General features: G+C 45.9%; 1 protein-coding gene and 1 long non-coding RNA gene across 2 annotated transcripts in view; both read left to right on the top strand.

The window, feature by feature from the left end:
* Window positions 1-2204: 2204 nt before the first annotated feature.
* ppp1r2 (protein phosphatase 1, regulatory (inhibitor) subunit 2) overlaps window positions 2205-22112 on the top strand; it is a 31126-nt gene continuing 11218 nt past the window's right edge. The window contains exons 1-4 of the mRNA XM_078563910.1: window positions 2205-2433; window positions 7078-7185; window positions 9904-9990; window positions 12665-12756. Coding sequence (XP_078420036.1) covers window positions 2330-2433; window positions 7078-7185; window positions 9904-9990; window positions 12665-12756 — 391 coding nt within the window. The 5' untranslated portion in view covers window positions 2205-2329. The remainder of the gene's footprint in view (window positions 2434-7077; window positions 7186-9903; window positions 9991-12664; window positions 12757-22112) is intronic.
* On the top strand, window positions 12787-15120 carry LOC144693833 (uncharacterized). The gene is made up of 2 exons (XR_013579607.1): window positions 12787-13026; window positions 14951-15120. It is a non-coding gene; the product is annotated as an uncharacterized LOC144693833 (long non-coding RNA).

The raw sequence follows: 22112 nt of genomic DNA, 5'->3' as shown, positions 1-22112 counted from the left end.
CGACCAGTTTGTGGCAAAAAGTGTTTGCAGATGTTCTTTCTCTGCAGGATGATCTTGGTTCAGTAGGTAGATTTTATCAATGGCAAAAAAAAAGCAACTTCACAGCTCCAGGTGGCTAGGCAGCATCTGGTGATCATCCAGTCTAATCTCTTGTCATCTTCATTCAAACATGTGGCGATGTATTTAAGCATATGGAGTTGGCTGTTGTACAAGATGGAGAGGTTGTAAGGGTGGGATTTTCAAGAAATCAATAATGTCATTCTTGCAGCAACCAAGGCAGTTTGTGCGGCAGATTGAGATAGATATGAAACTTGTCTTGAACGACAGGCCAAAGGAAGGGGTATCTGGACTCTGAGCTGATGCCTGTGAGGTTTGAGTGGGGGTAGCAGTGTGAAGGGGAAAGCAGCTGGAATGAACCTTGGGAGATTTAAAAAAAATTTTTTTTTTTGAAAAATATACTTTATTCATAAAATATCTGGCAGAACATTCCAAACCATTTCAAAATCACCATCACATAAGTACAATCAGATTCAACTTATACACATGTATTACAAGGTGCATCAATACAGTCAATGAATATTACAATCATTTCAATATGGTCAATGCAGACAATCAGACAAAGGTATTGGAGTTATCAACATACATCATGTTGCACTCTGAGGTGCTTCAGTACATTATAATACACTTAGTATTCACTGCATACATTCATTTTGAGTTGTACAGCCCGAGGGGCTCTCAACAGTTTCCAGCCCCTCGGTGCACTGTGGCAAAAAGGTCTTAGACAGCGACCTTTCACCATTGTGCCTTTGTGGCGTCTGTCCCAAGCTTTAGTGCGTCCCTCAGCACGTGTTCCTGGACTTTGAAATGTGCCAGTCTGCAACACTTGGTCGGGGACAACTCTTTGCGCTGGAAGACCAATAAATTTCGGGCAGACCAAAGAGCGTCTTTCACCGAGTTGATGATCCTCCAGCTGCAGTTGATGTTTGTCTCAGTGTGTGTCCCTGGGAACAACCCGTAGAGCACAGAGTCCTGTGTCGCAGAACTGCTCGGGATGAACCTCGACAGAAACCACTGCATTTCTCTCCAGACCTTCTTTGCAAAGGCACAATCCACAAGGAGGTGAACAACGGTCTCGTCCCCACCACAGCCACCTCGAGGGCAATGTGCAGAGTGGGTGAGACTCCTGGCGTGTTGGAAGGATCTAACGGGGAGGGCCTTTCTCACCATCAGCCAAGCTACGTCTTGGTGCTTGTTGGAAAGTTCTGGCGATGAGGCATTCTGCCAAATGACTTTGACAGTCTGCTTGGGGAACCATCCCACAGGATCCACCCTCTCTTTTTCCCGCAGGGCCTCTAAGACATTACGTGCCGACCACTGCCTGATGGACTTGTGGTCAAAGGTGTTTCTCTGCATAAATTTTTCCACCAGGGACAGGTGGTACGGCACGGTCCAACTACTTGGAGTGTTCCGCGGCAGCGTGGCCAGACCCATCCTTCGCAACAGATGCAGCCGCACACAGTATGAGGGCGATGTTGGGCACGTTTTTTTCCCCCTTTATCTAGAGGCTTTTACATCACGTCCCTGCAGACACGATCCATTTTCGACCTCCAGATAAAGTGAAAGATGGCTTGGGTGATCGCCATCGCGCAGGAGTCTGGAATGTGCCAGACCTTCACCACGTACAGCAACAGCGAGAGTGCCTCACACCTGATGACCAGGTTCTTACCCGCAATGGAGAGGGAGCGTCGCTCCCACATGCCCAGTTTTCTTTTCACCATAGGCACTCGCTCCTTCCAGTATCTAACGCATGCCCCGGTCCCTCCGAACAATATCCCCAGCGCCATCAGGCCGTCAGCCCTGGCGGTGAAGGGGACACAGGATCGGTCAGCCCAGTTCACAAAGAACATGGCCTCCCTCTTCCCACGATTTACCTTGGCTCCGGAGGCCAGTTCGAACTGGTCGCAGATGCGGATCAGTCTGCGCACCGACAGCGGATCGGGGCAGAAGACAGAATGAACCTTGGGAGATAGAGAACTCAGAGTTGTTCAGCGGGAAATAGAATGCCAACCCTTTAACCGGAGCAGCTTCCAGCCACCACCTCGCTCTGACCACCTGCTTGGTCTCAGGACCGGTGACTCACAATGCACGTGATCACCTTTCTTGCCGTTCCCGTGAGAACCTGCGCTGTCACTGGGCGGGGCCAGCTCTCCCTAGCGCTCTCGCGAGACTTGGTGCCGCCGGAGGATGAGCTACGCTTGAGGAACCTCCCGGAGCCAAGTCCGCACTCCCACAGTTATAGGCCGTGTCCCTACATCAACACCGCTCGGCCATGGCAGCCCCCGCGCCCATCAAAGGGATTTTAAAAAACAGAAACGCGGCGCCGTCTCAGCAAAACTCGGCGCTAGATCTTTGTACCGAGGAGGAGGATTATAAGTGAGCAGCTGCGTGATCGCGGAGGGGAAGGGAGGGGAGGGGGGAGTGATCCGGGGGCTGGTGGTTGGGGGAGTGATCCGGGGGCTGGTGGTTGGGGGAGTGATTCGGGGGCTGGGGGTTGGCGGAGTGATTCGGGGGCTGGGGTTGGGGGAGTGATTCGGGGGCTGGGGGTTGGCGGAGTGATTCGGGGGTTGGCGGAGTGATTCGGGGGCTGGGGTTGGGGGAGTGATTCGGGGGCTGGGGGTTGGGGGAGTGATTCGGGGGCTGGGGTTGGGGGAGTGATTCGGGGGCTGGGGTTGGGGGAGTGATTCGGGGGCTGGGGTTTGGGGGAGTGATCTGGGGGTTGGGGGAGTGATTCAGGGGCTGGGGGTCGGGGGAGTGATCCGGGGGCTGGGGGTCGGGGGACTGATCCGGGGGCTGGTGGTCGGGGGAGTGATTCGGGGGCTGGGGGTCGGGGGAGTGATTCGGGGGCTGGGTGTCGGGGGAGTGATTCAGGGGCTGGGTGTCAGGGGAGTGATTCGGGGGCTGGGTGTCGGGGGAGTGATTCGGGGGCTGGGTGTCGGGGGAGTGATTCGGGTGTTGGGGGTTGGGGGAGTGATCCGGGGGCTGGGGGTCGTGGGAGTGATATAGGGGCTGGGGGTCGGGGGAGTGATCTGGGGGTCGGGGGGTTGGAGGAGTGATTTGGGAGCTGGGGTTGGGGGAGTGATTCTGGGGCTGGGGGTTGGCGGAGTGATTCGCGGGCTGGGGTTTGGGGGAGTGATCTGGGGGTTGGGGGAGTGATTCGGGGGCTGGGGGTTGGGGGAGTGATTCGGGGGAGTGATTCGGGGGCTGGGTGTCGGGCGAGTGATTCGGGGGCTGGGTGTCGGGCGAGTGATTCGGGGGCTGGGTGTCGGGCGAGTGATTCGGGGGCTGGGGGTCGGGCGAGTGATTCGGGGGCTGGGGGTCGGGGGAGTGATTCGGGGGCTGGGGGTCTGGGGAGTGATTCGGGGGCTGGGGTTTGGGGGAGTGATTCGGGGGTTTGGGGAGTGATTCGGGAGCTGGGTTTGGGGGAGTGATTCGGGGGCTGGGGGTTGGGGGAGTGATCTGGAGGTCGGGGGAGTGATTCGAGAGTTGGGGGAGTGATTCGGGGGTTGGGGGAGTGATTTGGGTGTTGGGGGAGTGATTCGGGGGCTGGGGTTTGGGGGTAGTGATTCGGGGGCGGGGGTTCGGGGAGTGATTCGGTGGCTCGGGGTTGGAGTTTTTCGGGGGTTGGGGGGAGTGATTCGGGCTGGGGGTTGGGGGAGTGATTCGGGGAGTGATTCAGAGGCTGGGGGTTGGGGGAGTTATTCGGGGGTTGGGGGAGTAATTCGGGGCTGGGGGTTGGGGGAGTGATTCGGGGGTTGGGGGTTGAACTGATTCGGGAGCTGGGGTTTGGGGGAGTGATTCGGGGTTGGGTGAGTGATTCGGGGGTTTGGGGGACTGATTCGGGGGCTGGGGTTTGGGGGAGTGATTTGGGGGCTGGGGGTTGGGAGAGTGATCTGGGGTTTGGGGGAGTGATTCGGGGGTTGGGGGAGTGATTCGGAGGCTGGGGGTTGGGAGAGTGATCTGGGGTTTGGGGGAGCGATTCGGGGGCTGGGGGTTGGAGGAGTGATTCGGGGGCTGGGGGAGTGATTCGGGGGCTGGGGGAGTGATTCGGGGGCTCAGGGTTGGGGGAGTGATTCGGGAGCTGGGGGTTGGGGGAGTGATTCGGGGGGCCGGGGGAGTGATTCGGTGGCTGGGGGTCGGAGGAGTGATTCAGAGGCTGGCGGTCGGGGGAGTGATTCAGAGGCTGGGGGTCGGGGGAGTGATTCGGGGGTTGGGGGTCGGAGGAGTGATTCGGGGGATTGGGGGACTGATTCGGGGGTTGGGGGACTGATTCGGGGACTGGGGTTTGGGGAAGTGATTCGGGAGCTGGGGCTGGGGAAGTGATTCGGGGGCTGGGGAAGTGATTCGGGGGCTGGGGGAGTGATTCGGGGGCTGGGGGAGTGACTCGGGAGTTGGGGGAGTGATTCGGGTGCTGGGGTTTGGGGGAGTGATTTGGGGGCTGGGGGTTGGGGAGTGATTCGGGAGCTGGGGGTTGGGGGAGTGATCTGGGGGCTGGGGGTTGTGGGAGTGATTCGGGGGCTGGGGTTTGGGGGAGTGATCTGGGGGTTGGGGCAGTGATTCGGGGGCTGAAAGGGGAATTATTTGGTGGGTGTTTCAGGAGTGGGGGATGGGAGGTAGTGTTCCGGGTGGCTGTTCAGGCAATGGGTGTTTGGGTGAGTGATTTGGGGTGGTGCTGGGGGAATCATTCGGGTTGGGGGGCTGTTCAGGCAATGGGGGCTGGGGGGTGATAGGAGTTGCCAGGGGAATGATTGAGTGGGGTGTTTCAGGGACGGATCCTGGGGGTGTAGTGTTTCTACGATGGGGGCTGGGGGGAGTAATTCGGCAGATTGGGTATGGTTGGAGTGATTGGGGGCGGGGTTCGTTTTGTGGCTGGGTACTGGACGAGTGATTTGACTGGTCGATGCCAATCAATGCCACCAGCCTGGAGATGGAGTTACTGAAGAGAGCTGATTCAGTGGTAACTGTATCCCCGGGCTGTTTCACTGGGAAGATAGGGGCTTCTGATAAACAACCTGTCACATCAGCCCTTATCTGAACTCTGGGCTTACTTCCTGACCTTGCTTTGACCTTGCACATGGTTTCTGTGATTTTCCATCACCTTCTGAGCTGTGCAGCGGTGCATGTCCCTTACTGACTCGTTGCTTTCTTCTCTACCTAGCACTCTGTTGTTGCTCCACGGGCAATTGTCATTTTCAGTGTTGGCCACATGGTCCTGTAGCACAGAATGTTACCCAGAAGCATCCAAATGATTTTGTAGGTAAACCTATAGCCTCTGCAAAAATTGAAACTGTTCCAAATCCTCTTCATATCATTGCTATTCACTTCTAGTATAGTTTAGTCATGCATCTATATTGGTTTCTGGCAGCTAACTGCAATTTCCTTTTGACTGGTTTGTATGATAATATCACAGCAAATCTTCGTGTGGCCTTCAGTTGCAATGTCAATCTAGGCTCCTTGGTTGCATGCTTGCCTCTGAATCACAAGGTCATGGGTCCAAGCCCCACTCCAGAGTCTTGAGAATAGGTTGGCATTTCATATAAAGCGATGTTAGATTGCTGCTTTGCATGTCTGTGTACAGGGAGGTAGTGGTATTGTCACTGGAATGGTAATCCCGTTACCCAGGGTAATGGCCTGGCGATCCGGGTTTGAATCCCACCACGGCAGATGGTGGAATTTGAATTCAATAAAATTCTGGAATTAGAAATTTAATAATGACCATGAAATCATTGTTGATTATTGTAAAAACCCGTCTGGTTCACTAATGTCTGCCGTCCTTACCTGGTCTGGCCTACATGTGACTCCAGACCCACAGCAATGTGGTTGACTCTTAAATGCCCTCTAAGCAAGGGCAATTAGGGATGGGCAATAAATGCTGGCCTAGCCCCACATCTTTAACGCCCACACCCATGAACGAATAAAAAACTTACTTTCTTATGGCTTGAAATGAAATGAAGTTTAGCACTGTAATAGCAACATCTGTTGCAGAGACCTGTTCGTTTTCAGATTGAACAGCTATCTCTGCTGCCATTTGATGCTTTAATTTGTCATTGCTCCCAGGCCTCTTGTGTAGTAGATTTTTTTTCCAATTTCTTTGTTTCGCTTTGCATGTGTATAATCCAGCACAGTCATGTTCTGTTCACCAGACCGATTCCTGGGATGTTTGGATTGCCGTATGAGGAGAGATTGGATCGACTGGGCCTGTATTCACTGGAGTTTAGAAGAATGAGGGGATCTAATTGAAATATATAAAATTCTGACCGGGTGGGACAGACTGGATGTAAGGATGATATTTCCTCTGGTTGGGGGGTCTAGAACAAGGGGTCACAGTCTCAGTATGCGGGGTGGGCCATTTAGGACTGAGATGAGGAGAAACTTCTTCACAGAGGGTGGTGATCCTGTGGAATTCTATCCCACAGAAGGCTGTGGAGGACATGTCACTGAATATGTTTAAGAAGGCAGTCGATAGATTTCTAGACTCTAAAGACATCAAGGCATATGGGGAAGTGTGAGAGTGTGGCGTTGAGATAGAGGACCAGCCATGACCATATTGAATGGTGGAGCAGGCTTGAAGGGTCGAATAACCTCCTCCTATTTTCTATGTTTCTGTTGTTAGTATGGACTTTATTCTGTATTAGATGCACTGAAATGCTGGGGTCAGTTTGTTGATTCGGTACAAATGCATTGGCATTGTGTGAAGAAGTCCTAGTAGATTTTTTCCAATTTCTTTATGACCACTTAATGCCTAAGTGACATCACATAACATCAGCTGATCTTAACTGCAAAGTGCTTATTCAAAATTCATGTTACATTTGAAAATAGTGTTTTTTGAACGTGGATAGGCTTTAGGAAAAGACACACTTCCTTCAGTAGCAAAATAGGAGTATTTAAAAAGTGGTTGAATAACTGAATGGAACATGGAAAGGAGTCTTTGCCTGTGACTATTTTCTTGACGTAAGATTTGAGGTGTATAGCAGTGATCCTGGTGGATTTTAATCACGATTCAACATGCATGCTTTGCAGTAAAAAGTCGCAGAAATGGGATGAAATGAACATTCTTGCCACTTATCATCCAGAAGGGAAGGACTATGGACTAATGAAAATCGATGAGCCCAGTACACCATACAACAGGTAAATAAGCACGTTATTTATCTTAAGTGTCTCATGAAGTTACAAAATGTCTCCCAGCTCACCCAAGTGATTCAGAAGTTAGGAAACATTGTAATTTAAAACTTGCCTTTTTACATTCTTGTCCTATGAAGTGCTGGATTACTGGAAGAATCCTGTAAACCTAAAAGCTGCCTTTTGTCCAGTATTAAATTGCAGTGATTAAAATTAGTGAGAAAAATTTGAGTATTTTTGCTCGCGTTTTCTTTTAATTTTTCCATTAGAGCCACGAGTCAATGCTGGGGCCGCAATTATTTACAATATATATTAATGACTTGGATGAGGGTAATGAATGTACTATCGCCAAGTTTGTGGATGACACAAAAATAGGTGGGAAGGCAAGTGGTGAGGATGACACAAGGAGTCTACAAAGGGATATAGACAGGTTGAGTGGGCAAAAATTTGGCAGTGGAATATAATGTGGCAAAATGTGAGGTTATGCACTTTGGCAGGAAGAATAGAGGAGCTGAATATTACTTAAATGGAGAAAGCTGCAGCACAGAGGGATTTGGGGATCCTCATGCATGAATCACAAAAAGCTAGCGTACAAGTTCAGGTAAAAGGGAAGGCAAATGGAATGTTGGCCTTTATTTCAAAGGGAATGGAGTATGAAAATAGGCAAGTCTTGCTAAAACTATACAAGGCACTAGTTAGACCACACCTAGAATGCTGTGAACAGTTTTGGTCCCCTTATCTAAGGAAATATGTACTAGCATTAGAGGCAGTCCAGAGAAGGTTCACTCATTTGAGCCTGCGTATTGAGGGATTTTCCCATGAGGAGAGGTTGAATAGGTTTGGCCTGTACTCATTGGAGTTTAGAAGAATGAGAGGTGACCTTATTGAAATACATAAGATTCTTAGGGGTGCTTGTCAGGGTATTTGCTGAGAGGCTGTTTCCCATTGTGGAAGAGTCTAGGACCAGAGAGCATAATCTCAGAGTAAGGGGTCGCCTGTTTAAGACAGAGATAAAGAGGAATTTCTTCTCTCAGAGGGTAGTAAATCTGTGGAATTTTTTACCACAGAGGGCTGTAGAGGCTGAGCCGTTAAGTATATTCAATACTAAGGTAGAGATTTTTAATCAGTAAGGGACTCGAGGGTTATGGGGAAAAGGCAGGAAAGTGGAGTTGAGGATTATCAGATCAGCCATGATCTCATTGAATGGCGGAGCAGACTGGATGGGCTGAATGGCCTACTTCTGCTCCTAAGTCTTATGGTCTTTCCGTTGGAACCTCTTTGTAACTTGGATTTTTAAATATAAAGTATTATGATTCAACCCCTGAATAAAAGTAGCCTATTCATATTGTGCTGGTGAAAGATCAAATAAGTACACTGTGCCTTTAACAACTTAGTGCTGTGCATTTGCGAGATGAGCCAAACCCTTGAATATACATAAAATCTTTGATCTTACTGGGATAGCTCTTAATGCTATTTCTTGTGGTGACAACAGATCTCTGTCTTCCACAGCAGAGAAAAAAAATCACGTCCAAGTGACACCTGTGGAAGTACATGAAGTAATCACAGAGCACACATACTCTAATAGCGGGAGGTGGTGGTGTAGTGGTATTGTCACTGGACTAGTAATCCAGAGACCTAGGGATAAAAACAAAATACTGTGGATGCTGGAAATCTGAAATAAAAACAGAGAATGATGGAAAAACTCAGCAGGTCTGACAGCATCTGTGGAGAAAGAAACAGAGTTAATGTTTCAAGTCTGTATGTCGCTTCTTCAGCTCTGAAGAAGTCACACGGACTTGAAATGTTAACTTTGTTTCTCTGCCCACAGATGCTGCCAGACCTGCTGAGCTTTTCCAGCATTTTCTGTTTTTATTTTAATACTCTGGGGTCCCGGGTTCGAATCCCACCGCAGATGGTGAAATTTGAATCCAATAGAAAGAATCTTAAATTAAAAGTCTACTGATGAACATTTTCGTAAAAACCCATCTGGTTCACTAATGTCCTTTAGGGAAGGAAATCTGGCCTATATGTAATTCTGGACCCACAGCAATGTGGTTGACTCTTAAAATGCTCTCTGAGATAGCCTAGCAAGCCACTCAGTTATTTCAAACTGCTACAAAGTCTCCCTCCCTACCAGCACTGTGGGTGTACCTACACCATGTTGACTGCAGCGGTTCAAGAAGGAAGCTCACCACCATCTTCTCAAGGGCAATTAGGGATGGGCTGGTGTAGCCAGTGATGCCCACATTCCATGAATGAATAAATCTAATAGTTTATTTGACACCAAAACACTCCTGCTTTTGGGTTCCGTGTTAAATTGAATTTGTGTGCTACATTCATTAAATTAGATATGTGCTGTGTAAACGGCATACTTCAATTCTTAATCCTAAATTGTACGATGTTCTAAGATCTGTCAAACCAGGTGATGTGCCATTTGATTTATTTTACAGGTGGTGGGCTGGCGCACACGCTCACCATTAATGGGTTTTGGTTCTTTATTTATCTCCATTAGCACAGAATCAGAGGATATAAGGGAGCTAATGTATTGTACTTTAAATTTGAATAGGCTGCAGAAAAGATGTGCGTGTAACAGAATGAAATGGAGTGTTTTAATATTATAAGTTTTAAGTATAATTTAACTTGCCTAATTGTTAATCTAGTAGTTATGTTCAGTTATCAGTGGAAACAAAATCTAATGTTTAGTTTTCATTGTTTCCCTTTGCGCAGGATGATAGAAGGAGATGATGATGATGAAGCTGCAATGAGTGACTCCGAATCAAATGTAAATATTACTGCAGAAATACTAGCAAAAAAGTAAGTACATATCTGCTCAAACTCTGAACTTCCTTGCCATTAAATTGGTGACAGCAATGTTTTCTACGATTTTGAAAATTGCACTCTTTGATTTCAGTAGTTTGTTGGCCTCCTGTAGGTTTATTTATTTGAGATTTGAGATGTGCCAAAAGATGGAGAAGATAGGTGGAAATGTTTGAGATGAATTTTCAGATGAAATAATTATGAGAAAGATATTACATAGGAATTCCTCTGACCTTGTGGAGTTTGATACCATGTTGACTAATGGGATGGAATTTATGTAAACTCAATTTGCATTTTTCACATTTTCTTGTAATTATTTTATGGCAATTTTATACTGTACAGAACTAGATCAGGTCAAAGTAACAGTATGTGCCTGCTTTTGGTGCTCTCGAATTTACCTTGTTTACATTCCACGCCATATTCCAGAGCACTGAAGGCGACACAAAAAATTGCAGCTTTTAAAAGATGTAGTGGGAGCTTTTAATTTTTAGTTCCTGGACTTTCCCCCGACTTTGGGAAATTTGAACAAAAGGAACAAGAGGCTGATGGCAGGGTTGGAAGAGGAAGCCTATGAAAACTTTTAGAAAAAGAACATCCGATCAAAAAACTACAATAAATTCAAAAATGCTTGAAAAGGCAGATTAATGTTGTAGGATGTAGATTCTTTGTCAGATGTTGTTTATTTCAGATTTCCAGTGTTTACAGATTTTTTTGAAGGTGTAAAGCAAATTCTGCAATGCTGGCCTGTTTCAAGTGGGTTGGACATTTAGCTATGATATCCTGTTTTCAGCACAAGTAGCGCTGTGCAGAGAGATAAAAATGTCTCGGCCTCTAATATAAATGAGCAACGTTGTTGGGCTAGCACATGGACTGTTAAATAAATGTAACGTTGCTCTCGTCCAGACTAACTGCTCTAGCCCAGTATTTAGCCTGGATATTAAATCTATTAGTCGTCCTGAATATTTATTGATTTCACTACATGTTGCTTTCTCATGTAAGCCAGCATCTGATGCAAACTTGTTCCTCCTTTCGATGCTTTCTAGATCATTACTGATCTTGGGGTGTACATGACTGACACTGCAAAATAGTTGATAGCTTGATTGCTGCTACTCTTTTCTTTGCATTTGGCAGCATTGGGGGGAAAAACAAAGAGCCAGCATGGGTCATCACCACTACCCCTGATAATCTAGTCCCTCCTTCAGATTTAATTTACTTTCCTTAAGATGGGTTGGCTGGGCAATGGTCAGGATATGGGTCTTCATTGAAAGGCACTGTTGTGTGAAATGTTGCAAATTTAGGTGTTGAATTGTTTGCATAATTGCCAAGTTATATATCCTACACCCACAATACTATTAATTTCTTTTTGAAGGCCTGGTTGTTGAAGGGTACTATTTACTATGCAAACACATAATACCAGTGATAATGGACAGGCTTCTGGCTTCCAAAAAATTATCTACCTTCAGGCTTATAATTTAAAATGGATTAAGTTTTTATAAAGTGGAGTGTTGTTTCTCTCTGCTATTGTCTACAATTTATTCTCCAGTATATAAGAGCTCTGGCTAAAACCCAGCTCTGTACTTTTCCATGTGTACTTTTCTGATCATTTACATCAGCTTTGTGAGAATACCTTCTCATTTCAAGGTTTATGAAAGTGAATGGAAACTGAATATCTTCTTTTATCAACCAGATAGACCAGCTTTTGTGCCAAAATTATCTTTGTGACCTAAAACATTGGAGTTTGTTTCTTCTGAATTTTGTCAAATTTGTGATTTGAAATTTTGGTTGTGGAAAAATGTGCTGTAGGAAGGCTTTGATTTCCACTCTTGGGGTTACGAGATCTAGGCACTGATCCGGGATTAGCCTTGCAAATATGGCATGCTGATGTGGTATTTTGAACACACCTGCCAAGTTTGCGCTCCATTTCCACCTGGCAGTTATATCTTCTTTTATCAGCCTCTTTAAATGTGAGCAGATGCCCATAAGGCTTGTGTATTAAATTTTAGTGTCAAATACCTGTCAGGCCTTTGCAGTCACGAGATTCCATTAATGAACCTACCTCATTCTTGTTGCTTCACTGCAAGAAATCCTTTTGCTGTACAGCTGTTCTTGATGGTTATACAATAAACAGGTGTCCATTGGTAGCATCTACAAAGCAATTAGAGTAATTCAGACAATGCTGTTTGGATTTAGCAGCTGTAATCTATCTTTCTGTACAGGAGTATCCCTCCTTATTCCAACATGCTAATTGAGCAGGCCTTGTGGGGATTTCATTTAATAATATCCCTTTGTACTTCAGTTAAAATGAATTGACATTATGGGCAGAGCCTGTCTTTTTACACTGCAGAAGTAGGCTGATCTCACACAGATGCATCAGACTATTGCAGCTTCAACCTGTTTCACGTTGGATTCATTTTGGATTTTGGCAGAAAGTTTATATTCCAAGTTTAACTTCAGTCTTTAGATTCCACTTCAGAATAACATTAAACTTCTGTTGCAGACAAACAGTTCTCATCAACAGAAGGGAAAAGAGACCCTTGCAAAATTGCTTGTAAGTTTACCTAAACATCAGTGTACGTTTTGGTAATCATAAAGCATATGTACGGGTCTACTTCCAGAGTAATAGACATTGAATTACATGATACCTGAAAACTTGTTTTATTCACTATTTCAGACTTACAGCAGCTGAAGGAATTAATCCTAAAATCTTTGAGCCAAAGGAAGAAAGTAGTGAAGAAGAGGAAGAATTAACTCCAGAAGAACAAGGCAAGCCAGTTATATTTACTGTATTTAGACCATATAATTGTGATTCATTGTTTTAAAATGTCTAATGTCTGTTCATTATTGGATTTCTAAGACTACTTCCATTCGACTTTTACAGTTACATAATTGAAGCCCATTTGCCTTACTAAAACTTTGCGTGTTTTTCATACTTGCAGTATAGTAAATCAAAACGTGGGGATTGAAAATCCCCTGTCTCGACATCCCAGCATCAGCCCCTATGACCTCCAGAGCTGACTCCATCAAAGTGTGCGGGTAAGGGGAGGTTACTATTTAAATATATTCAGCAGGCACTTGTGCCACCAGGGACACATCTCAAGTGCCTGCCAGAAAGGGGCGCCATATAACCCAGAGAGCTCTGGAGACGGTCTGGTGTTCTGGGCAACTCTATCCCTGGGGGGGAAAAAAATCCCACTGCATTTTTAGTATCTTTGAGGGTTTGGGCCGCAAGTCAGGTCATCATTGACTGGTTCCAATTGTACTAGCTGGCAGACTGATACAACTACTTTTGATGGATGTACTGACCTATCAATTCCTAAGTTGGGAATGGGAAAACTCCTGGCCTAGGAACTCCCACCACCCCAGCCTCCCAGATCTCCTATCCCTACTACTCTGTGTAGGAGCCATGCTTGAGGTTATGCACCATGTAAGTGAAAGGGCAGGCTGCCAACTGCTGCAAAACTGTTGCCAAATGCTACTTTAGGGCTAGCCCCTCCATTCACACAAGGGGCTGATTCCCTGCTGCTTCCAGTTCCCTTCTTATGGAGTCATAACGGCACAGGAGGCGGCCTTTTGGTCCATCAAGTCCATCATGGCTCTGTAGAACAATCCAATCAGTCCCATGTGCCCACTCTATCCCCGTAGCCCTGCAAGTTTATTTCCCTTAAATGTCTATCCAATTTGTTCTTGAGATCATTGATTGTCTTTGGTTCCACCGCCCTTGAAGACAGTGTGTTCCAGTTCATTACCACTTGCTGTGTGTAAAAAAAAAAATTCATTCTTCCTCGTATCCCCCCTGTATCATTTGCCCAAGACATTAAATCTGTGTTCCCTAGTCCTTGTACCATTAGCTAATGAGACAGCTTTTTTGCATCATCTTTTAAGGTGATAGATAAAATTGGAATGAGGAATTGGGGTGTGAAAAAATAAATTTTTCCCAAACTAATGAATATATCAGATATAAATAATGAAATGTTAAGTTTGGAGTGGAATAAACACCTTTCTTTGGTGATTGTTGACTGACCCAATTTTGACTTAAGCCTGCATTTGAACAAGCTGATGGATATGGTTGTAAAGGTTTCCCAGTATCCTCTTAAGAGTTGTTTCTTTAAAGGTTCATTGAAAATGAAGGTTATTTTTGATGGGCTTGTAGTGAATATTGGTGGACAGTCTATCACCAGAAATTGATACAGAGAAGTCAAGGAAGGGAAGGGAAGTGTCAGAGATGGATCATGTGAAGGTGGTGGAGGAGTGGAAATTGGAAGCAAAATTGATACATTTTTCCAAGTGCAGACAAGAGCATGAAGCAGCACCGAAAAAGTCATCAATTTACCAAAAGAAGAGTCATGGGAGGGGGCCTGAGTAGGACTGGAACAAGGAATGTTCCACATACCCCATAAAGAGACAAGCATAACTGGAGCCCATGCGGGTGCCCATTGCCACATCTTTCATTTGGAGGAAATGAGACAAGTTAAAGGAGAAATTATTCAGTGAGAGAACTAGTTCAGCCAGGTGGAGGAGAGTGGTGGTGGATGGGGATTGTTCAAGCCTCTGTTCTAGGAAGAAGTGGAGAGCCTTCAGACCATCCTGGTGGGGGGTGGAGGCATAGAGGGATTGGACATCCAAGGTGAAGAGGTGGCAGTTAGAGCCAGGGAACTGGAAATTGTTGATATGGCTTAGGGCATCAGAGGAATTGCAGATGTAGGTGGGAAGAGACTGGACCAGGGGAGAGAAAACGGAGTCAAGATAGGAAGAAATGAGCTCCATGGGGCAGGAGCAGGCTGGCACGATCGGTCTACCAGGACAGTCCTGTTTGTGGATTTTGGGTAGGACGTAGAAGCGGGCTGTCCGGGGCTAGGAGACTGAGGTTGGAAGCTATGATGGGAAGATCTCCAGAGGAGCTCTGAAGAAGAGCCATAAGGACTCGAAACGTTAACTCTTGTTTTTTTACTCTCCACAGATGCTGTTAGATCTGCTGAGTTTTTCCAGCATTTTCTATTTCTGTTTCAAAATAGCCAAGGCTGCTTTCAATGGGACAAAACAATGGCTTACAATTTTTGGATAGTAAATGGACTTCACTTGCACTGTTATGCATTCCATTCGAGGAAAGTAAAACCTTGTTTGTGGTGATTAGGTTTTGTGCCTTTGTTAACCGTATGCTAAATCATTTTGGCTCTCATATCTTCAATCACTCTGATGAGTCTCAGGGCTGAATTTTCGTGTTGGGCTCAGGAAATGAGAGTTGGGCCATTTCCTGACATCAGAAGCCTGAACCTGTCACCTCTGCCATACCTGCCATTTTGCCTGCTGGAAATGTGGGTGGGCATGGTTTGGGCTTCCCTCATCCCCCATGCCCCCTCATATCCCCCAAGGCCCTTCTGAACCCCTTTTGCGACCCCATTTAATGCTTGAAAATTGGTGTGACCCAGAGTGGGAGTGGGGAGGTGGGAGCAAAAGTTGAGTGGGGAAAATGGTTTTGTCCTCAATATTTTTGAAGACTCCGATGGGGCCTCAGAGCTTGTATGTAATGGAACTTTGGTAACAATCTTAAGACTGTCCCGTTATTCATCACAGTATGCGTTTAAAGTACCATTACGCGCATGTCTAAGGAATTCCTGATCAGCCAATCGGAGACCTGAACTGAATGGCCAACCGGGACAGTGGAAATCTGTCCCATTGACTAACTGTTTGGGGGAAAATCTCACGTCCTGGTTCCCCTCAACAGTCACAAGCTGTCTCTCAGACTAGTCAAGCAACAGCCTGACATAGTCATCCTCACGGAATCATACCTTACAGATAATGTCCCGGACACCACCACCACCATCCCTGGGTATGTCCTGTCTCACCGGCAGGACAGACCCAGCAGAGGTCGCGGCGCAGTCGTATACAGTTGGCAGGGAGTTGCCCTGTGAGTCCTCAACATCGACTATGGAACACGTGAAGTCTCATGGTATCAGGTCAAACATGGGCAAGGAAACCTCCTGCTGATTACCACGTACCGACCTCCCTTTGCTGACGAATCAGTGCTCCTCCATGTTGAACATCACTTGGAGGAAGCACTAAGGGTGGCAAGGGCGCAGAATGTAACCTGGGTGAGGAACTTCAATGTTGACTACCAAGAGTGGCTCGGTAGCACCAATACTGACCGAGCTGGCGGAGTCCGAAAGTACATAGCTGCTAGACTGGGTCTGCGGCAGGTGGTGAGGGAACCAACAAGAGGGAAAAACACACTTGACCTCATCCTCACCAACCTACCTGCCACAGATGCATCTGTCCATGACTGTGCGGTGGTCACTCCCACCGATACCATCATTGTGGAGATGAAGTCCCAGCTTCACGTTGAGGATACCCTCCATCGTGTCGTGTGGAACTACCAAGTGAGATAGATTTTGAACAGATCTAGCAACTCAAGAATGGGCATCCATGAGGCGCTGTGGGCCACAAGCAGCAGTAGAATTGTACTCGAACACAATCTGTACCCTCATTGCCTGGCATATCCCCCAGTCTACCATTACCATCAAGCCAGGGGATCAACCCTGGTTCAATGAACAGTGCAGGAGGGCATGCTAGGTGCAGCACCAGGCACACCTAAAAATGAGGTGTCAACCTGGTGAAGGTGTAACACAGGACTACTTGCGTGCCAAACAGCATTAGCAGCAAGTGATAGACAGGGCTGAGAGATCCCACAACCAACGGATCAGATCTAAGCTCTGCAGTCCTGCCACATCCAGTCGTGAATGGTGGTGGACAATTAAACAACTCACTGGAGGAGGAGACTCCAGAAATATCTCCACTCTCAATGATGGAGGAGCCCAGCACATCAGTGTAAAAGATAATTTGCTACAATCTTCAGCCAGAAGTGCCGAGTGGATGATCCATCTCTGCCTTCTCCAGGGGTCCCCAGCATCACAGGTGCCAGTCTTCAGCCAATTCGATTCACTCCACGTGATATCAAGAAACGGTTGAAAGCACTGGATACTCCAAAGGCTGTGGGCCCTGACAATAATCCAGCAATAGTACTGAAGACTTGTGCTCCAGAACTTGCCACGCCCCTGGCCAAGCTGTTCCAGTACAGCTACAGCACTGACATTTCCATGTGGAAAATTGCCCAGGTATGTCCTGTACACAAAAAACAGAACAAATCCAATCCGGCCAGTTACCGCCCCGTTCAGGCTACTCTCCATCCTCAGTAAAGTAGTGGAAGGGGTCATCAACAGTGCTATCAAGCAGCACTTGCTTAGCAATAACCTGCTCACTGACGCCCAGTTTGGGTTCCACCAGGGCCACTTAGCTCCTGACCTCACTACAGCCTTGGTTCTAACGTGGACAAAAGAGCTGAACCCCTGAGGTGAGAGTGACTGCCCTTGACATCAAGGCCACATTTGACGGAGTGTGGCATCCAGTGAGCCCTAGCAAAACTGGAGTCACTGGGAATTGGGGAAAACTCTCCGCTGGTTGGAGTCATACCTATCACAAAGGAAGATGGTTGTGATTGTTGGAGGTCAGTCATCTCAACTCCGGGATATCACTGCACTCGTTCCTCAGAGTAGTGTCCTCTACCCAACCATCTTCAGCTGCTTCATCAATGACCTTCCTTCCGTCATAAGGTCAGAAGTAGGGATGTTCGCTGATGATTGCACAATATTCAGCACCATTCGCGACTCCTCAGATACTGAAGCAATCCATGTTCAAATGCAGCAAGACCTGGACAATATCCAGGCTTGGGCTGACAAGTGGCAAGTTAACATTCGCACCACACAAGTGCTAGGCAATGGCCATCTCCAATAAGAGAGAATCCAACCATCACCCCTTGATGTTCAATGGCATTACCATCACTGAATCCTCCACTATCAACATCCTGGGGGTTGCCATTGACCAGCAACTGAACTGGACTAGCCATCTAAATACTGTGGCTACAAAAGCAGGTCAGAGGCTAGGAATAGTGCAACACGTAACCCACCTCCTGACTCCCCAAAGCCTGTCTTGTGCCATCTACAAGGCACAAGACGGGACTGTGATGTAATACTCCCCACTTGCCTGGATGAGTGCAGCTCCCACAACGCTCAAGAAGCTTGACACCACCCAGGACAAAGCAGCCCACTTGATTGGCACCACATCCACAAATGTTCACTCCCTCCACCACCGACGCACAGTAGCAGCAGTGTGTACCATCTACAAGATGTACTTCAGGAATTCACCAAGGCTCCTTTGACGGCACCTTCCAAACCCACGACCACTACCATCTGGAAGTACAAGGGCAGCAGACACATGGGAATACCACCACCTAGAAGTTCTCCTCCAAGTCACTCATTATCCTGACTTGGAAATATATTGCCATTGTTTCACTATTGCTGGGTCAAAATCCTGGAACTCCCTAACAACACTGTGGGTGTACCCACACCACACGGACTGCACAGGTTCAAGCAGCTCACCATCACCTTCTCAAGGGCAACTAGGGATGGGCAATAAATGCTGGCCCAGCCAGCGAAGCCCATATCCCATGAATGAATTAAAAAAAATTGCAGCCTTGGAACTCATGACCCAAATGATTGGCCTGTGACCCCAACAGTGATTCGCAACCCAGTGTTTGGGAATCCTGCATTTGAGTTCCAAAGCAATGTTTTCTTCAGTTTTGAATGCATAATAGCACTTTTCCCAATAGCAAAATTACTCATGCATCTCAACACTTAACACGATGCTGATCAGTGTAAGGGTCAACTTAGCTTTGCTAAGGACAGAGGCTATCACTGTAGTAAAAACACATCTAACTTATGTACCACCTAATAATGATACTTGAAGTTTTCAAAATACCCAGCACTTAGCAGGCTTCCACCAAGGTTCTCAAGCTCTCAAACAAGGTGGGTTTTCAGAAGCCTTCCAAACCTCTCTGACCCAGCTAAAATGCTAGGCGACATGAAAACCAAATTTCCTGTTGGGCTGTCATTAGGGGCCCAGACCTCAGAAGATGTGCTTGCAGGGTCGCAACCCAATCCTAACCCAAACCTCTTCCTGACTGTGGAAAAATTGCATGGGCCCAAATTTATTTGCAAAATTTTAATTTACCACAGAAAGTAAGTTTTGGTGATTCTCAACCCCTGGAGGACATGAAAATCCGGCCCTCAATCTACCATATCTTCCAGTGTCTGCCTTTGCCATGAGAAGTAATATGTTCAATAGGGGCAGAGGATTATAGACCCGATTTAAAATTAGAAAGTTGTATTATGCAAATAAATAAATAAAATCTAGCTGGGATGTGTATAGTAATATATTTACAGTGGAGTGTATTTTATCTAACTCATTGACAAAATAAAAATATTGTTACTCTTAAGACCTAAACTAATTCTTTGCTTGACTTTTAATGTACACATTCCTGCTGTCTTTCATCACTTTCAAACTGTTAGTTCTGTCAAACTCTGTGGTTGCTTTTCCATTGCCTCCTATCCTCGAGTTGTTCCGTTCTTATGTCACAGAAAAGGGTGACCAGGACTTTATGGTTTTTGAGTAGCTGGTATAAATATATCCCATATGTGAATTTATATCCCAAGAGGATTTGAGTACAGGAGTGGTGAAGTCTTGCTTCAATTGTATAGAACCATGGTTAGACCACACCTGGAGTACTGTGTGCAGTTTTGGTCCCCTTACCTTAGGCAGGATATTATTGCCATAGAGGTAGTGCAACGAAGACTTGTTCCCAGGATGGCAGGACTGTCCTATGAAGAGTGATTGGGGAAACTGGGCCTGTGTTCTCTAGAGTTTTGAAGAATGAGAGGTGATCTCATTGAAACCTGCAAAATACTTAAAGGGATGTAAGATGTTTCCCTTGATTCGGGAGTCCAGGACCAGGGGGCACATTTTCAAATTAAAGGGGAAGCCACTTAGGACCAAGATGATAAGCTTTTTGACTGCGAGGTTTGTGAATCTTTGGAATTCTCAACCCCAGAGGGCTGTGGAAGCTCAATCATTGAATATGTTTAAAGTAGAGATTGGTCTTTTGAAATCTGTCAATGTCATAAAGGGATATAGGGATAGAGTCGGAAAAAGGCATTGTAGTGAGTGATCGGTCATGATTGTATTGAATGGCAGATCAGGCTTGATGGGCTGAATGGTTTAATCTTGTTCCTATGTTCCTACATTCCAGATGTTTACCACTGCATGAAATAGTTTTGTACTAACTTTCATTGTCAACTGTCTGTGACCATGTAAATGTCATGATTGTATTATTTATAACTGATTTGCTGGCCAAGGCAGATTATTTTCCTTTATTCTTGCTGTTCTTAAAAACTTCAAACAATTTTTAATTATGTGTCTTTTTGTGGAACTTGCTGTGTTGCATTCTGATGGCTCCCTTTGGTTCATTTGACAGGAAATTCACTACTAGGAATAAATTTCGCAAAATGCTATAGGAGCCTGTAAACAAATTTCAGGGCTCCATATTTATTACAATTTGATTCAAACTGTGATTCTGAAATGTAGGTATTTTTCTTAAAATTATAAGAAACATAAGAAATAAGAACAGGACTAGACCATTCAGCCACTTGAGCCTGCTCCATCATTCAATAAGATCATGGCTAATCTGCTTGTGTTTCGAATTCCACCTACAACGCCCGACAACCTTTGATAGATTCGTGTTAGGTAAGAGAATCAATCTACCTCTGCCTTAAAAATATTCAATGACCCCGCCTCCACTGTCTTCTGAGGCAGAGTTCCAAAGCCGCACAACGCTCAGAAAGTGAGGGAATTTCTCCTCATTTCTGTCCTAAAAGAGCAACCCCTAATTTTAAAACAATGTCCCCTAGCCCTGCACTCACCCACAAGAGGAAACATCCTTTCAACGTCACCTTGTCAAGGTTCTTCAGGATCTTGTATACTTCAATCAAATCACCCCTCACTCTTCTAAATTCCAGTTGAAATTAGCTCAGTATGTCCAACCTTTCCTCATAAGACAACCCACTCATTCCAGGTATCAATCTCGTAAACCACCTCTGAACTGCCTCCAACGCATTTACATCCTTCCTTAAATAAGCATGCATGCCCTGTATAACTGAAGCATAACACACTTACTTTTATAAAGGCAAAATACTATAGATGCTGGAAATCTGAAACAAAATCAAAAAATTCTGGAAAAACTCAGCAGGTCTGACAGCATCCGTGGAGAGAAAGAGTTAAAGTTTTGAGTCTGTATGACTCTTCAGATCTGAAGAAGTCATACGGACTTGAAATGTTAACTCATACTTTTATGTTCAAATTCTCTCGTAATAAAGGATAGCATTCCATTAGTTTTAATTACTTGCTGTACCTGCATACTAACTTTTTGTGACTCATGTACTAGAACACCTAGGTCCCTCATGCACCTCAGAATTATGCAGCCGTTCTCCATTTAAGTAATACTCTGCTTTTTTGTTCTTCCTTCCAAAGTGAAAGCTTCACATTTCCCACATTAAACTCCAATTGCCAGACCTATGCCTACTCAGTCTATATCCATCTGCAACCTCCTCATGCTCTCTTCACAACATACTTCCTTACGTATCTTTGTGTCATCTGCAGATTTAGCTACCATGCCTTCACTCCCCTCATCCAAGTCATTGATGTAAATTGTAAAAAGTTGAGGCTCCAGTACAGAGCATTCCCCCCCCCCCCCACCCACCCACCCACCACCACCACCACCGACATCCTTTGATTCTCTTACCTAACACAAATCTATCTACCTCTGCTTTAAAAATATTCAATGACCCCGCCTCCACTGTCTTCTGAGGCAGAGTTCCAAAGCCGCACAACGCTCAGAAAGTGAGGGAATTTCTCCTCATTTCTGTCCTAAAAGGGCAACCCCTAATTTTAAAACAATGCCCCCTAGCCCTGCACTCACCCACAAGAGGAAACATCCTTTCAACGTCCACCTTGTCAAGGTTCTTCAGGATCTTGTATACTTCAATCAAATCATCCCTGTGGGACTCCACTCGTCACATCCTGCCAATTATCTTAAGAATTTACTTACAAAGCGTTCTGATAAAGGATATGTATGTTCTAACCTGTCACTTCTCTTTACAGATGCTAACCTGTGTATTTAGCAACATCTTAATATTTTAAGATTTCAGTCATTCAGCTTTTCTATTTTATTATAGTGT

This window comes from Cetorhinus maximus, chromosome 19, assembly GCF_964194155.1.
Source record: "Cetorhinus maximus chromosome 19, sCetMax3.hap1.1, whole genome shotgun sequence".
NCBI lineage: Eukaryota > Metazoa > Chordata > Chondrichthyes > Lamniformes > Cetorhinidae > Cetorhinus > Cetorhinus maximus.
The sequence above is the reverse complement of the archived record's forward strand: the minus strand, read 5'-3'. Positions and strand labels throughout refer to the sequence as shown.